Source organism: Pipistrellus kuhlii, unplaced genomic scaffold (genome assembly GCF_014108245.1).
Source record: "Pipistrellus kuhlii isolate mPipKuh1 unplaced genomic scaffold, mPipKuh1.p scaffold_m20_p_13, whole genome shotgun sequence".
Lineage (NCBI taxonomy): Eukaryota > Metazoa > Chordata > Mammalia > Chiroptera > Vespertilionidae > Pipistrellus > Pipistrellus kuhlii.
Window position 1 is genome coordinate 14,069,391 of NW_023425438.1, and position 17,902 is coordinate 14,087,292.

Consider the following 17,902-nt stretch of genomic DNA (forward strand, 5'->3'; position numbering starts at 1 on the left):
TCCACTCACCTCCTGATGGACACTAGGGCTGCTTCTAAATCTTGGCTGTTGTAAATGACACTGCGATGAACATAGGGGTGCATATATTATTTAAAATTCGTGTTTCGGATTTCTTTGGAGTGAGTGGGTCAGAAGGCAGTTCCATTTTTAATTGTTTGAGGTAACTCCATACCACTTTCCACAGTGGCTGTACCAATCTGCATTCCCACCACCATTGCATGAGGGTTCCCTTTTCGCCACATCCTGGCCAATGCTTGTTGTTTGTTGATTTATTGATGATAGTCATTCTGACAGGTGTGATGTGATGTCATTGGTTTTCTTTTTAATTGATTTTAGAGAGAGAAAAAAACATCAATCAGCCCCCCCCTCCCCCCACTCCACGCGCGCGCACACACACGCCCAGTCTGGATGGAACCCACAACCCAGGCGTGTGCCCTGATGGAAACAAATCTGTGACCTTCCGGTGCATGGGGCCCGGGAGGATGCGCCAATGGAGCCGCACCAGCCAGGGCTCTCGTTGTGGCTTAATTTGCATTTCTCTTATGGTTAGTGTCATTGAACAGCCTTTTATATGTCATGTGTCATATGATTGATTATGATGCAGTGAGGAGAAACAGCGTTACTTAATTCAACAGAAGTCAAGGCTTAGTCCTAGGAGGGTAATTGTTTACAAGTGGCTGTGGCTTTGGTCCACTTTACCCTTCCCTTGGGGATTTTTCTCTCTCTGTTTACCACGTTAGAGCACTCTGCTTTTATTTTTATTTATTTTTTAATCCTCAACCGAGAATATGTTTCCATTGGTTTTTAGGGAGAGTGGGAGAGAACCAGCATTGATATTATAATTAACTGAACTCCATATTTTATTGGGATTTTATTAGTATTACCCTAAGTGAAATAAGTCAGATGAAAAAAGACCGGTACTGTATGGTTTTATTTATTTATGTACTAGAGGTCTGGTGCAGTGATTTGTGCACTGGTGGGGGTCCCTCGGACTGGCCTGCAGGGATTAGGCCAAAGCCAGCTCTCTGACATCCCCCGAGGGGTCCCGTATTTCGAGAGGGCGGTTCTCGGGTGACACACCCCAGAATCAGGCTCCCTCCTCTCTGGCTCAACGTGCGTCACTGAGAACCGCAGCTGCCAAGTCACTGCAGCTGAGCAGCTCCTGCATTGAGCGTCTGCCCTCTGGTGGTCAGTGTGCATCATAGCTACTAGTCAGATCGTCTGCCCCCTGGTAGTCATTGCATGTCATAGCTACTGGTCAGATGGTCAGATGGTTGGACGGTTGCTTAGGCTTTCATATATATAGATGCGATCTTTAAAATAAACCCCACAAATAAATAAAACAAAAATAAACTAGATACAAATAACAGATGGGTAGTTACCGGAGGGGAAGAGGGTTGGTGGTAGGGTGAAATGAATTAAGGGGTTCAGTTGTATGGTGAAGAATGGAAGCTAGACTTTTGGTGATGATCAGTGTAGTGTACATAGAAATTGAATTATAATGTTGTACACCTGAAACTTATATAATGTTACATACCAATTTTATCTCAATTATTTTTTTAAAGTGAAAAAAATTGGGAATTGGAAGTCATAGTACTCCAGTTCATTATGATTACTAAAAATGTATTTTTGAAAAGTAATAATTCTTAATAATGGAGAAATCTGCTTTTTTTCTTAAGCTTTATTTCTTCCCTAGTCAAACCTAGGGTATACCTATAATGTAATTTCATGTGGGCATTGAGCCTCAGAATTATATTCATTGAGTGGAATTTCTTAATAGGATGAGTATCCTGTGACCTTGTTCCAATTAAGAATAATCTGAATATTTCTTAGTACCCTTACAGGTTTTATATTGCCCAGATGAGTTTACCACCTACTGAATTTGTCCTTTTATTCTTAAATATCAAATCGGTCTACATATTTCTACCAAATTAATCTTCTTGAATCACTGCCTTTGACATATTACTTCCCTGTTCAAAACTCCACAACACTTCACTGCCTATAGAATTAAGGAGGCACTGCTCTTGCTGGTATTCAAGGCCCTGTGTATCTGGGACCACCTTGCCTTTTAAATCATATCTTCTGCTGCTAAATTTATGTGGTACAAAGCCTCGGCTCTGGTTAGACCTGCCTTCTTTCTCCCCTTTAAAACTCTTATATCCCTGCCTGCCCCTCTGAGCTAGCTCATGATGTCCTAGCCCAGTGGTCGGCAAACTCATTAGTCAACAGAGCTAAATATCAACAGTACAACGATTGAAATTTCTTTTGAGAGCCAAATTTTTTAAACTTCTTCTAATGCCACTTCTTCAAAATAGACTCACCCAGGCCGTGGTATTTTGTGGAAGAGCCACACTCAAGGGGCCAAAGAGCCGCATGTGGTTCTCGAGCCGCAGTTTGCCGACCACAGTCCTAGCCCAACAACCCCTTTTCCTGAATGCCCTTCTTGCCTCTTTTAGACTCCCACGTGTTGTATATCCACACCCCAAGCTTAAATTCTGTCCTATCCATAAAGCCTTAGAAACCTAGAAGCAGCTAACTCCTATGGATCTTGTCTTTCCTTCCCTAAATTCCTTTAGCTCTGGTTGGTTTGTCCGTCACTTGGGCACCCAGGGAAAGGCCGTCTCCTTCTGTAAGGACTTCTTAAGTCTGTACTGGACCTGGGCATCCTGAAGATGTCCTTCACAACATCAGTTTCCTGAGGCCTGGGGCTGTGTGTTCTCAGTGCTGGCATATTCTAGGTATTTGTGGGACTAACTCTACTGACTGGTGCTTCCACAGCACGGAGCACAGTGGTAAATTCTAGTTGAAAGACATTAAATTTGGCGATTTTCAGGTAGTCCCCTCTTTTCAAGGTCACAGTATAGGGCCTTGCTGGTTTATTTGATATGACGTTGCTGATCTTACTAAAGCTTTGGAAGGCAATCAAAGAGAAGTCATTCACATTGTAAAAACTGTATTTTTTCAAAATGAGCTTTTGGGGCAAAATTCTTATGTTACAACTTTAAAATATCCTAGAGCTCAAGATGAGGTAAAAATAAGCTATCTTCTCCTTTGGTAAAGTAACCTTTCCCTTTTGTCTTACTTATTTTTTCCCTTTTGGATAATGTTAATGGAACCATCTTATGGATAAAACTGAATACCGTGCCTCCAAGCATGAATTCAAGGAAATAGTCTGCTAAATTGTATTGAATAATCTTCCTTTTTAGTTTTTCACTTTTTTTTTTTTTAAGCAGAATTCTTTTTGGAATTTAAATGACTTTTTTATTCTCTTTAGTCATTTCTTCCAAGTTGTCGCCAACTCATGTTTAATTCTCTATAAGCCCTACTGTTATTTTTCACTTATTTTCAGTGTCCAGTTTATTATAAGAAAAACATTATTTTTTTTAAAAAAAATTATTTCAGAGAGGAAGGGAGAGGGAAAGAGAGATTGAAACATCAATGTTGAGAGGGAATCATCGATCTGCCACCTCCTGCATGCCCACACTGGAGATCAAGCCCACAATGCAAGCATGTGCCTTGACCAGGAAACAGTGACCTCCTAGTTCATAGGCCAACACTCAACCACTGAGCCACACTGGCCAGGGAGAAAAACGTTCTTATTAAGAGCTTCTCCATAGAATTTCTTGAGATGAATATTGAACCTCTTCATTTTGGGAAATTGATTAAACTGTGATGGATGTTGTCTGTGTGAGCTCAGCCCTTCTGAGAGCTTAAAAATATAAAACTGGTATAAAATGGAAGGATAATAATCTTGCTGGCAGATTGGATGTGGAATATTAGAGAAAAAGAGAAGTCAGTTGAGCCTGAATGGCTGGAACGATAGAGATGGGGAAATCTATAGTTTGGATAGAATGAGAGCTCCATTTTGGACCTGTTGAGTTTTTTGTTTGTTTGTTTTGTTTTATTTTTTATGCTCAGATATAAATCTAGAAGGCGTTCATGGGACATGTGCAGCTTGGAAATATTGGCAACTTAGAGATGATGTTTAGATAGAGAAAACATGTAAGGATCAAACCCTGTTACTTAGTGTCTTACTTCTTTAAATGATTGTTCAGTTAACTGATTCCAGTTGTTTCCCTAATATTCACATAAGACTTTCAGGGGTTATATTGAATATCCTGATAGAGCTGAGATTTCTTTTTCTGCCCTAGCGTCTGAACAATTTTTCTAAACATTCTCTGTATGTTTAAAAAGATTCTCAGATTATTGAGTGCAGTGTTCCCCTTATCCCCATTAGATCAAGCTTATTAATTATGTGTGTAGAAAGGGTTAAATTCAATTTTAAAAATAAAAAGGCATTATGTGATCACAGATGAAAATGCCAGCTGCCTTCGTATAACAGGAGAAGCTTGTGGTAAGTTTCCCATTGAGATACCAGCTACAGAGTCACTGTTTGGAAGTAGTTTGGGCAGAAATGACCATCACTCCACCGGAGGACTGTGTGATGACTTAGAGAACCTTTAGTTACATCAATGACAGTGATGACAAAGATGCATTTAAAGAGTTTGGATGACACTGAGTCATGAAAATGAAAACATGGTATTTTTATCAATAATTTATTGCAGGGGTGGGGAACCCGTTTTCTACCAAGGGCCATTGGGATATTTAGAACATGATTGTGGGCCATACAAAGTTATCAACTTAAAAATTAGCCTGCTATATTTGATCAAACATTTAATTAACTCGGCCGGGCCAGACCAAATGATTTCGTGGGCCTTACACCCCTGACTTGTTGTGATCTTAAATGTTAGAAGTAGCAACGAAGAAAGAAGAGAAATGGGATAAATATAAATATTGTACAAATGGCCGCAAGCTTTTATATATTCTTTCCTTTTTAAAACTAGGGGAAGCAACCCCAAATATAAGGTGATTTTTTTCCCCAAGAAAGGTCTCCAAAAATGAACTTGATCATGTCAACGTAAATGAAGCAAGTCAGATGTAGGTGCACTGGGGTAAGTTAAATGAAAAAGTACTAGTGGATCCAAGAGTTTACCATCTTTGACATAAAAAAATACTGTAGACCCCTTCTAATACATCATCAAAGTCGCTTTGTACAGTTCACAGCAGCATCTGTTAGCTTTCTGGGACTGTGTCCATTTGTCATTTCCCCCAGCTTTCTATGGGGACAGGAGGACAGTGAAGAGTGGAGAAGCAGAGAGAGAACCACTGTCAGCTGTACCTCTACTCTGGGCATTCCAGCGCTGCAATGAACACGGAGGCATGGCTGTGGAATGGAGCTCCAGGCAGGGCAGGAAAACCTGCTAGATAGTTGATGTGAAAGCCTTCAGAATCTATTGATCATGCCCTAACTGGTTTGACTCAGTGGATGGAACGTCAGCCCGCAGACTGAAGGGTCCCAGGTTCGATTCTGGTCAAAGGCATGCACCTTGCTTGTGGGCACACCTCCAGTGGGAGGTGTGCAAGAGGCAGCTGATCGATGTCTCTCATTGATGTTTCTAATTCTCTATCCCTCTCCCTTCCTCTCTGTAAAAAAAAAAAAAAAAAAAAAAAAAAAAATCAGTAAAAATATATATTTTTTAAAAAGAATCTATTGATCAATTCTTGCACAGTGTTTAGACTGAGAAACTTTCAGAGGCACTAATTTCAGATATTAATTAGGGATTTCTGTGTAGCAAGAGAGAGTATGTATGAATAGCTCCGACCTTTTACGTAACGCAAAGCAAGCTAGACTCCTTTGAAAGGTTTGTAGTAAGTCTGAAATCAGGAAGTACGTATCCTCCATCTTTGTTCTTTTTGAAGATTGTTTTGGATGTCTTTTATTTCCGTTGCTTGCCTAACAGTTATCCACCCTCACTGCTGAATGGTAATCGGGCTGGATTTAAAGTCTAGCAAAAGTTGTTTTCCCTTCATTCTTTGGAGATATTATTCTTCTATTATCTTGTAATAAATTTGCTAATAACAACCTGATTCTCCCTTCTTTCTGTTGAATTTCTCATATTTTGTTGGTAACTTTTAGGATTTTCTTTATAGCACAGGTAATCTGAAGTTTTATTATATTTACAGGATGTGAGCTTTTTTTGTTGTTGTTCTGTTTATTTTGTTTTAATATTCAGAAGATTCTTCCTCTGTAGGCTCATGTCATTCCTCAGTTCTGGAACATTCTCAGCCATTGTCTGTTTCAGATGCCATTGCCTTTTCTCCAACCCTTCTGGTCTCTCTGGAACTCTGAGACATAAACTTTAGAACACAGTTTAGCTCTCACGTGTCTTAACTAAAACAAAATGTACTATCAATCTTCAGTTGTACTTAGTCTTATATTCAGCATATCTGTAAGTTTTTAAAATCTCAATAATTATAATTTTCATTTTTCAATCCCTAGTTTATTTTTCAGAACATTTTATGGTTGCTAGTCTGCCCTTTGGGTGTCTGAGGATATTCAGTATACTCATTTTAAAGAGTTTTTAGATGCTCTGTTTTCTCTGGGTGTTGGGGGGGGAGGGGGTTAAGTCCCAGCCTCCCCATAGGCGGCCCTGGACACCACACCACAGTGGCTTCTTGTTGATTTTCTTCCTTGGGGTGTGGGAATAAATGCTTCTTTATTTTATTAGGCTTAAAGGGAGTTAGGCCTTTTTGTTTTAATTCTCGCTATGCATGTCTTAGCTTATTTTTATAACTTTAAACCATTTTTCTTTGTACAGGAGGGTGAGCTCTTAGCATGTCCTCAGTCTGCCACCTTGAACAAGAAGTTCCTCAACCGCTTCTCCAACCAATTTAAAATTCACTGTCATAGCACCGTCTCCGAGGGTCTCTGTGAGCCTTTTACACAGAGACTTAGGTAGACATTCAGTGAGATGGTGTGTGTGGGTTTTTTTTATTCCCTTGGCAAACTTCCTAAATGTGTTAGGGCATTTAAAATTTATTTTAGATTCTTTTGGTCCAGAAATGAAATACCAAGACTGATTTTACAGGCAGAGTCGGCCTGATGCATTTGGCCCATCTGAGAAGTTGCTGTCATGTATTCAGGTGTCTTCCTGAGAATATTATTCAGCTCTTTAGCCATCATTACCCTCCCACTCAAGAATTTTAGCTTGTTAGCCATCTCCCTTAGAATTCCTTGCTAGAACATCTTTTCCATTTAAAATTCAGCTCAGGGGAGGCCTTCCCCAGTTTGCACTTTTAAATAGATTGGAATGGGAAGTAAATTCATAAAATGTCATCACCGAATCAGTAATTGCTGAGCACCCACTGCGTGCGGTTCTGATGTAGGTACACGTGTGAACACAGCGGTGGGACCAACCCCTGGGCTCTGCCTTCAGGAAGCTTGAGGGAGACCAGTTAAAAAGCAAACACTGATTCTATGTAACTGCAGATTGTGAAAGGACCACGAAAGAAAGGAGCCAGGCACGATGAGTCAGGATGGCCGAGGCTGCTAATGTAAAGGCCGTGGGGACAAACGGCGGGGGGAAAACGCCGAGTCAGAGCAGCCGCGGAGCACGGCGCCTTGCGAAGCTGTGTGCGGTCAGACGGGGCGCTGCCCTGGCTGGGCGGCGGCCGGCCCGGGGACTTGCTCTCCTCTGTGGTCACTGAAGCAGTCTGTGGAATCCTTTGATGCCCGGGGAACCACCTGTGAAACCACTGTTCTAGAACCGGCCCTCTTCCTCTCCAGGTCACTCCGCCGCGGCACAAAGGGCCGCTTTGTCCAGGCCGCCGAATCTGCCGAGCACCAGGCGGGAACAGGACCCGATCCTCCCCCCGGGTGTTCTCTCCCCTCTCCGCGGCCTCTTCGGCCCCTTTGGTGTGTTTTTTATTCCAAAGGGGAGGTATTTCAGTCTCAAGTGTCCCGTAGGGTTTTTTCTTCATGAAATTAAGTTTGCCCGTTATTGTTTACGTTGCCCTTCACGTTCTGTGCTCTGCTCTCCCCCCTGCCACACCCCACCCTCAATATCCTTTGAGTGTGTCGCCTTGAAAGATACTATCCCGCCACTATTTTGTTTTTACTGTATTTCCAATGTCATTTAAATCCACTCTTTCATTTTTCTGCCAAGCATCCTAACACCTGCATCTAGTGTTTTATTCTGTAGCTTTTTATCATGGATGTCAGTGTGTTTATATTATCTACTTAGCTGTCCGGTGGGTTGGGTTGTCTTTTTCGCCTCTCACTTAACTAAGCAAATGGTGGAATTCTTTTGCAGACCCTTGGGTTGTTAGTCTGGGTTTCATTTAGACTTCCCCTGTTTTTAGTGTAAATATTTAGATATCCTTTGCCATTTTTGTTTTGTTTTGTTTTACTGTGGCAGAAAAGTCCAAGGGCCTGTGTTTGAACAGAGTTGCATATTTGCCCAGGATACTCAGAAAGTATAAGGAAGCAGTGAACATTAGGACAGAGTGGGAAGCTGAGGCTGCAGTGTGTAGGCAGTGGCCACAGAGAGGAAGATGTTAGTCTTAATTTGGGAGACTGGTAGAGAATTGATGGCATGGGGCACAATGGTGACATGAGAGCCATGCTTAGGAAAGCAATTGTGGCCATAAGAAATCAGGCCAGTGACAATGGAAAGATTTTATGGACAGTGGACTAGTCAAAAACTTGAATTATTTGCTACACTAGATGGCAGGTTGACATGTGCTGATGGCAGTGGAGCTGGAGACCAGGGAGATAGGTTTAAGAGCTACTGATGTAGATCCTATATAATAAAAGCCTAATATGCTAAGTGTCCCGTTGTCCAGAGGGCCGTTCAACCAATCAAAGCATAATATGCTAATGATATGCTAAGGCCACTCAACCGCTTGTTATGACATGCACTGACCACCAGGGGGCAGACAGTCAACTGGTTAACCAGTGGCTCTGACATGCACTGACCACCAGGAGGCAGACGCTCTGATTGGTAGGTTAGCTTGGTGCTGGGTTCCGGCAGATAGGAACTGAATGAAACAGGCCAGACACGCCCTAGAGCCCTCCCATGATTCCTCCCTGGCTGGCCAACCGGTGAGGTCTCTCAGCCTGGTCTGTGCCCTGTCACAATCCAGGACCCCTTAGGAGATGTCAGAGATCCGGGTTCAGTCCTATCCCGCAGATCAGGCCGAGGGACCCCCACCGGTGCACAGATTCGTGCACTGGGCCTCAGGATGATAAGAGGCCACAGGATGACTCTGAGGGTCGGGCATTCTCATCCTGTGGATGCCCTGCAAGAGGTCCCTGAACTGTCACTCAGCAGTGCACACTGGCTGGCTGGTCTGTTTCAGCTGCCCCTTGGTGAACTGCTTTTATGAATGAAGGAGCTCTTTGCATCAAAGGGTGGGCACCCACCACTGTCCTATTTTCTTCTTCATTCTGCTTGCATTTCCGTGAACTCCTCTTCAACAATAAAAAATCAACTCTTACTACCCCTCCCAGCATACGTCCCAGTCGCTCCCTACCTGGCAGACAGTAGTGCAGGTGCTTTCTTATCCAGCAGCTGGCAATTAGGAGAGGCCCTGGGAGAGGAGGAGGGGGTCGCTCCCTGAAGTCCCTACCAGAATGGAATTGCTGTCCCAGTGAATTGGGCCACTGGATTCTGCTGCAGGAGGGTGTGCTTCATGTTTAAGCTTCTGAGGAGTGGTACCTGCTCGGCTTGCTGCATCTGCCTCCCTGTAATTGGCTGCCTTGGACCTCTTGATGGACTGGCTGACAGGGTGCAGACGTATGCTTACTTCCAATCAATTGTTCCCTCAGACCTGCTCTTGCCCCAAATGCTCTGTGGGATAAACTACCTTGGAGAGAAGACTCTTCGTCATGTGATTGTTCTGTTTCCTTAGAGACAACAGCAGCGTAATGCATTAGAGGCCAGATATGTAGAGAAAGAAGAAGCACTTGCTACAGAATGTAAAGGTTTGGTAGCTTTTCATGTCTTTATGTTTTATGAGCTGCTGGGCTAGTGATGGTTGTGTTTATTTATTTATTTTTTGGGGTAGGATTCTAGAGCCTCTGCAATTCCTCAGACAATTATTTAAAAAAATTCCGCTGTATCTTTTTCTGTGTGGCTAATGGTATGAAACGTAAGAGTCAGCTTGTTTTCTGTAATAATGTGTTTGTTTCCATTTTTTTAAAAAACGAGTTTCAGTACGGACCATATAAAGGGGTCAGAAAACGACCTTCCGTCGTTCATTTCATTGACCTCTCTCCCTGAGCAGTGACTTATTGAAATATTTACGTTGTCATCTTCTCTCATCTTTCTAGAAACACAAGAGTCAGTGTCCATATAAAGTATTGACAACTTCCTCTCTCTGTTTAACGAGCAAGGAGAACAAAGGAATTATTCATTGTGGACAGGCTTTTAAAATAAAAGAGTACATTCCTGTTGACTTTTCTCTGTTTTGTAAGGCCCTTTGCCTTTTTTTTCCTCAATATTATAATATTACACTGAGTGGTGCTACTAAATAATTTGCAAATAATCGTCTCACTTTACAATTCTATCCTTTTTTAGAGCTAGAGTGAGAAACCTGGGTTCCTCTGAGTGTCTCTAGGTGCTGTTTTATGGTGGATCTTCTGCATAAGAATTCGATTGTGGTCAACCTTTTCCTTCCAGAGACATAGTTCATTGTAAGTCTTACACCACAAATGGCTCTCCTAAACTGCAAGAAACAGGAAGTGAGACATGTCTGCCTACCAATAGGTCTTTTTTACATTAACTAGTTAATTGCCACATGATTAGTAGTTCCTTTTGGAATTTTTAAATCTCTTCTGTTGATTAATTCATTGTAAATGGCCAATAATGTAAAATGTACTTCCTTGGCAGTCTGAGAAACCTCATCGTCAATATGTAACATGGTGTTGATCTACATTTACAGTACTATTTTGTTATTTTTTTTTTTTTTTAGCCTTACGGTTTTCCAGAAGGCAGTTTTGTTTGCCTGTTTGTTTAACTTTTTGGCTTTGTCCGATAACCATGAACCTGATGGAGGGACAGGAGGTGGTTGGTCTGGTACACCGGGATAGAGAGCGGAGCATCACACGATGCGAGGAGGATAAAAATGGTCCGCCGCTGTCATGCCTCTTGTCTGTGGAGGGACTGGTAGAATTATGTAGATGAAAGGGAACTCGGAACCTGCCCTCCGAGATACTTCACCAGAGCTGCAGTGGGCCGTGATCACAGATCCGTCCACATCCTGTGCGTCTTCATCGTAATGGCATTGTTAGATAGGCCGGCTTTCTGGTCAGATCCTGTAGAGCGCCAATGTCGGCATCTGTGACCGGGTTTATGGGCGGGAAGTGAGTAGGAAGAGAAGCCGCGCTGAAGAGAGAAACCTTTGTTCTAAGGCTGTGTGCACCGGGCTGGTCATCCAGAGGCCCGGCAGGGCCTGGGTCCCAGTCGCTCTCTGCAGCCTTTCTCCTGGGAACAGTAGCCTCTTCTTTGGAGACTTGGTCCTGCCCCCGCCCTGACCATGTTTTGCTAAGAGGATTGCCAACCACAGGAGCGGGCCCTCGGTCTACCCGAGAGGGCCAGGGCCGATGACTCCAGGCAGACCTGAGTGTTTGTTTTCTGGCAACTTCAGGCTGGAATGAGGAAGAGGTTTTTCCTGCAATGGTGAAGCTGCGGTGTGAGAGGCAGGAGCTGTTTCTCGCTCAGCCTACAAAGCTGTGAGATCTGTATAGACCCGGACTCAGAATGAGATCTCAGCAAAAATAACAGCCAACGTCCATGTCCTGGCGACAGTCCAGGGGCCTGGGAGCCCGCTGCTCCTCACCTCTCGCGAAGCTGAGTCATGAATATTCAGCAAGTGAATCCCTCCCCTCCCCCAGGCTAGTTCAACTTAGACTGGTTCTAAAGTGGGCAAAGGTTCTCCAACTTGAGAATTTACTCTTCCCTGAAAACTCCAATCTGAAACTTTTGGATAATAGAGATGCCGGGGTTAGGACGGTGAGTCTGTGGACTGGATCTGTTCAGTAGCTTTGGAACCAGATAAAAGTGGACCTTCACCAAAGGCAAATATTGAACATCTGGCGACACATGGAAGTTTTTAAACAGGTTTTGGGTGTCAAAGAAGATCAACAAGACCGATCCGATGAGTGGTGTCAGTTCTGCTTTGTAAGTTTCTGTCTTCACACCTAGAAGCATTGTTTTCAGCGACGCCTTACAGGAACTGTGAAGACTCTTTAAAGCAGAAGCATTTTGGTGTATTAATTCCCTAAGACAGCATCTGAGCTGCGGACCTTCACAGTGAATTATGGGTCTAGTGGTAGATATTGTAGTAAAGGTGCCCTTTATGTTTTCAAATGCCTCTTTCATCTTGGGCTGCAAACACATACCCATTTCCCTATCAAATATGCTAGAAGTTCAAAAGGAGTATGAAATTTGGGGCAGTTAGCAAATAGCTTACAGCTTACATTATTGTCTGGTTTTGAATATTAGGAAAGAGGCTTTCATATGTGTGCTATCATTAATAATTGGTCATGATATTTGCCAAGAGATAGAGATGATTATTAAAGACTTTGGAGACATCAGATCAAACAAAATGCTACAGATCATGATATTTTATCACATGGATCCCTGTATAAGGAATTAAATTTTTTTCTGTTGTCATTCTTTTCTCTGAGAATGTCAGAAAGGAAATTGAATACAGTATCTTCAATACTGGCACGCACTAGGTAACTGCATTAGTTTTGAGAGCAACATGAACATATCCTTATCTTAGATAGGAAATGGGTTGCTAATAATAGTATATCAGAGAAGAAAAATCCATTCTATTTCCAAGGACCAGAATGCCTCTGGTGCCCTCAAGAATGAAAAGTTATGATGCTGGATTTGTTTCTTCCATAGGAATTATCTCCTTGTTCCATTTGGACAATTGATTTAAGAGAGCCACTGGCAAAAAAATGTAAATTTAGGACTAAAATCAACCCAATCTCTGTTCATTTCCATTCTTAATCAACCTAAAACAATTGATTTATTATAACTCAGCAAAGCCAATAGTGTTCATAGACTTGAAAGCGTGGGGGCAGAAGGGGATATCTGTCTGGAAGACAGGTAGTGAGGTAAGTAATGTGGATGTGAAGTCTAGCCTATAAAGGCATGCTTTAATTCTGCATGTCTGACTGATGGCCCTGTCATACTCAGGCAAGAATGTGTAACAGTGAGCATAGTGCTGTGGCTTAAAAATCAAGAGGCCTAAATCTGTTCCCTGCAAATTACTTTCTATCTTGGATCCTCTTCATTAAATGGGAAATTATTAAAAAGGTTTCCCTACCCAGAAATGAGATTGGTTTTTTAAAAAATGAAGTGGATAGGTAGACAGATGTAGAGATCTACCCATCCATTCCTCTTAACCTTTCCTCTCGGTTCTTTGGCTCTACCTGAAAAAATGTCCCTGGAGCCTTTCTTAGAAAGTACTGTGAGCCCTAGCAAGCTTGGCTTATTGGATAAAGCATCAGCCTGTGGACTGAAGGGTCCCAGGTTCAAGACCAGCCAAGAGCACATGCCCAGGCTATGGGCTCAATCCCCAGTGGGGGTGTGCAGGAGGCAGCTGATCAATGATTCTCTGTCATCATTGATGTTTCTATCTCCCCCTCTCCCTTCCTCTCTGATACATGTATGTATAAAAGTACTGTCAAATCTGTAAAATAATAAAGGTTCTGGTCCCTTCATATTTACCAAGACTTGCTAAGTGTAACCTCTACAAAAAACATTTTACACAGTTAACTCAGCTCTTAAAGATAGGAGAAACGAGGTATAGGTACCAAAATACGTAAATATAAGAGAAGGATTTTGCTGCTTCACTTTCCTGTTTCTGATGGACCAATTTCTCTAAAAGAACTTCTTTCCATTTCAGAGAGGAAGTAAGAGATTTCCCACGAGGAATAGTTAGCAGTAGCCGTGGCTCCAAAGGCAAGAAGCCCTTTGTGGCTGCACCTGGCGGGGAGGAGCTCCCCCCGGTGCCTCGCAGCCCTGTGTCCTCTGGCTGCTCTGCGAGAACCTCCCGGGGAACGTGCTGCAGGCTGGGGTGTTGGTTTGTTTCTGCCCCACGCCCGTGGGTCCCTCTGAGCATATCAGGAATGGTAGTTCATTCTCTCGCCCTTATCATTCTTCTGTTTGTTTGTTTTTTAAATATATTTTATTGATTTTTTACAGAGAAGAAGGGAGAGAGATAGAGAGCTAGAAACATCAATGAGAGAGAAACATCGACCAGCTGCCTCTTGCACACCTCCTACTGGGGATGTGCCCGCAACCAAGGTACATGCCCTTGACCGGAATTGAACCCGGGACCTTTCAGTCTGCAGACCGACGCTCTACCACTGAGCCAAACCGGTTTCAGCTCGCCCTTATCATTCTATCACTTGTTCCTCCCAGTCACGTTGGCAATTACTAATATAATGTAAATGTCCTTTCTTTCAGCCCTCCTCGCCCCCTGTCCAACATGAATGACACCATGGTCAGCCACATGTCCTCCGGAGCGCCCACTCCCACCAAGAGGTATGTGCCACACGGCTTGCGCTTCTGTCACCACTCAGACTGGGGACAGGCTTTGGCCTGGGAAGCAGAGGATTCCATGGGGCAGAGAGGACTGGCTTGCTTTCTCCTCCTTTCCCGGTCTTTTAATATTATTTTTTACATTTTACTTATTTCCCTACTAACTCATACATATAGCAGCTGAAGGAGTCTGCTTTGAATGGTGCCTTGAGGTGGAAACTCTGCATCTGTGACAAGCAGCGAACATAGTGTCAAAACAAAGGAGGCATGTTTGAGATATTTTGTTTTAAACATTAAACAACATTTTGATAATCATGAATTTCAACACTTTTGCACTTGAGTTGAGTGTCAGGGATGGATTCTGTGTCCTGATTAGACTGTGTAAATTAAATTAATTCCTTTATTTTTCTCCTAAGTCATTCTGTATATGATTCATAAGCATTTAAGTTGAGCCCTAACCGGTTTGGCTCAGTGGATAGAGCTCTGGCCTGCAGACTGAAGGGTCCCAGGTTCGATCCCGGTCAAGGGCATGTGCTTTGTTTGCAGGCACATCCCCAGTAGGAGGTGTGCAGGAGGCAGCTGATGGATGTTTCTCTCTCATCAATGTTTCTAACTCTCTAACCCTCTCCCTGCCTCTCTATTAAAAAAATCAATAAAAAAAAATATATAAACAACAAACAAAAAAACCCACCTTCAGTGAATTAAAAAACACACACAAAAACATTTTACTTGAAACGCACGAGTCCCTCTCTTAATTATACAAGCAGTTTCCTTTAGGGACCGTCAAGGAACTAGAACTGTGTGTCTCCTCTCCTCTTCTTAATTTTCTCCAAAATTCTCTTAGGCAGCACTGAAAAGAATATAAAATGCTTGCTTTCTTTTTGATGTAAGCTGTTCCTTGACCTGAGCAATGCAGAAACTCCCTCAGGGGCCTAGCCATTAAAGAATTCTTTCTAACCGTCATCACGCAGAAAGGAAACAACAACAACAAAGGCATTCCGACTCACTCTCCACTCCCTCCCGGAGAAAACCACATGTCCTGATTGCTTTGGAGTAATTCAGCTATAGAAACGTCATCTGGTTAATAATACTTAGACTTAATAATATGCAGCAAGTCCTCGAATGGCATCATTTCGTTCAATGTCATTTCCTCATAACATGGATGAAATGCTGTAGGAACTTGTCTTGTTTCTATCCGTCAGCCTACAGTAAGATTGGTTTCATTGTGCATAGTTTCCCCACAGTTGTGAGAACCGCACGTTAAGGATTGGCTGTATAACACTTACCATCAGCTACGTTTGTTCCCATTGGCCACAACTCCTAGAGCAAGCTTTCCCACATCTGTTGTGAAGAATCACCTGGGTCCCTTATTAAAAACACAACTATCTGGGACTATGTCTCAGGACCTCTGGACCAAAGAATCCTGAGATCCCGAGAAGCTACACTTGTAACAAGTATTCCAGGTTATTCTTTCATCAGGGAAGTTTGGAAAATAGCCTTAGGGAGAAGCTAAGTAGGAAGCCCTGTGACTACCCAGGAATAGAGGATTTAGGGATTTAATAATCATAGTGACCTGATAATACAGAGTATTCTCTTGGAGACTCAAGACCAGGTAAGAGTGCTTGCCCACAGTCTTGCTGAAATACTTCTAGCAGGGGAATAGCCAAACCACTTCTTTTGGGCAAAGTTGAATGGTACAGTGTTCTAGAACATTACCCCCCCCCCCCCCCCCTCTCCCTCTCTCCCTTCTCAGCAAGATGGATGAAAGAGTTCTAATGATTTCCTTTATATCATAATTAATAGTTAACATTACTGTATCCTCAGACATGTAAGAGGATAGATCTCCTATTATGTGTTCCTACTCCAGTAACAAGGAAAAGAAAGGCACAAACCCACAAAGGCAACAAGGGGTGGGAGGACGTGTCCAGGGGTCACAAAAGCCACTGGAACACCACCAGGGTGCCCTACACCTCTTGCCTATCTTGGTCTTCCTTTGCTCCTCCTGCCGCAGCTACTTCTCAATACTGCCGACACTTCACACACACACCTCCATAGCATTGTCACCTGTAGGGCTGTGTGTCCCCTGTGGATGGGAAAACTCCAAGGATTGTATGACACCCATCCTGTGTGTATGTGATGGGTTACAACGTTAAGAACAGATGAGAGTAATCCTGGGAAGGAGAAATAATAGCGGTTGTTGGCAGACCACTGTTTTGCTACCCAGCACACAGATGTGTGCAAAAGTGTGTCCATGCCACATACTCACACCCACACTCCTATTTCCGGAGTTTTCCTTCTTTACATAATAGCTCTTTCCATGTACATCTGCAAAAGCACGCACGCCTTTCCCAGGGGTCTTATCGCCTCCTGTAGACAGCAGGGGCCCAGAAACCTGGGTTATGTCCGCGCGTCCAGATCAGGTCTAGGTGTGTCTTCCTTTGATTCATTAACCTTTTCTAACCGTGGATTGAATGGGACATTTTAAGCACCCAAACCTCCACTGTACAAAAGTGGAAATCTGAAAATAGGATAATTGTAATTTAAAGAAGAGAGGAAGTGGAATCAACAGAAATAGCAAGTTAAGCCACAGTTGCCTGTGTTTCTTCTTGGAATGCCACTGAAATGACAGCCAAGACTCTTTAAACAAAAACCCACAAGAACAAAGAAAAACGAATGAGGAGACTATCGCAGCTACATTTTGGAACCAGAGAAGCAGATGGCCGAGTGGTCACCGATTTTACAAACTGGAAAAATCGAAAGCCTGAGCGGACGATGAGGGGAGCCCGGAAGAGTGCATTCTGGGGATTAGGCTCCAAGAGGGGATGAGAGGGCTGGCTGTTCGTTTGTCTCAGAGCCTCAGGTTGTCTCCATGACGGGGCAGCCACCCCACACCACCCTGCCAAAGTGTTGAGGTTTATGTTTGGAGTTTCTGGAACAGTGCGACTCCCATAAAAACCCTCAATGTCTTAATCAGCCACCCCTTGGTGGGCTGAGGCAGTAGACTTTCAGACAACCTCTCGCCCTTGCAACAACACACTGAAGACTTAAGGAGATCACTGCTACACCCTAGAGTAGAGTTCCTCAGGAACTCTAGTCGTAAGAGGCACAAGAACTAAGTCCCAGGATCCCAGGGATGGTAGTTATTCCAAATTCAAAACTCTCAAGGAAAGTTCTGTGTGGTCCGTCTTGGATCATGTTACCTACCCAAGGGTTTTCCAGAATCGGTGGGGGTCAGTTCTCCAAAAGAAGGAGTCTACTGTCCCCTGGGGAAGGTAGATGTACTGAGGCACATAGCTGTAGGCTTCTTTTTTTAATCATTTCGGGGGGGGGGGAAAAAGTATGTGTCAGTATATTATGTCATATCATATCTCCGTTTGCATAGGCTTAATTCAAGAGACCCTTTTTCTCCCACCTCATTGCCATTTCTCTCAAGGGTTAAGTCATGCTTTCTATTCCGTTTGGTTTATGAAGATGTATTGCATTGGGACATGATACCATCT

General features: G+C 43.2%; 1 protein-coding gene across 21 annotated transcripts in view; it reads left to right on the forward strand.

Annotated features, from left to right (window-relative positions):
* DTNB (dystrobrevin beta) overlaps nt 1–17,902 on the forward strand; it is a 146,330-nt gene that overhangs the window by 77,437 nt on the left and 50,991 nt on the right. For all 21 annotated transcript variants that reach the window (XM_045580622.1, XM_045580624.1, XM_045580628.1 and 18 more), the window contains exon 10: nt 14,328–14,405. In XM_045580622.1, the coding sequence (XP_045436578.1) occupies nt 14,328–14,405 (78 nt within the window). The remainder of the gene's footprint in view (nt 1–14,327; nt 14,406–17,902) is intronic.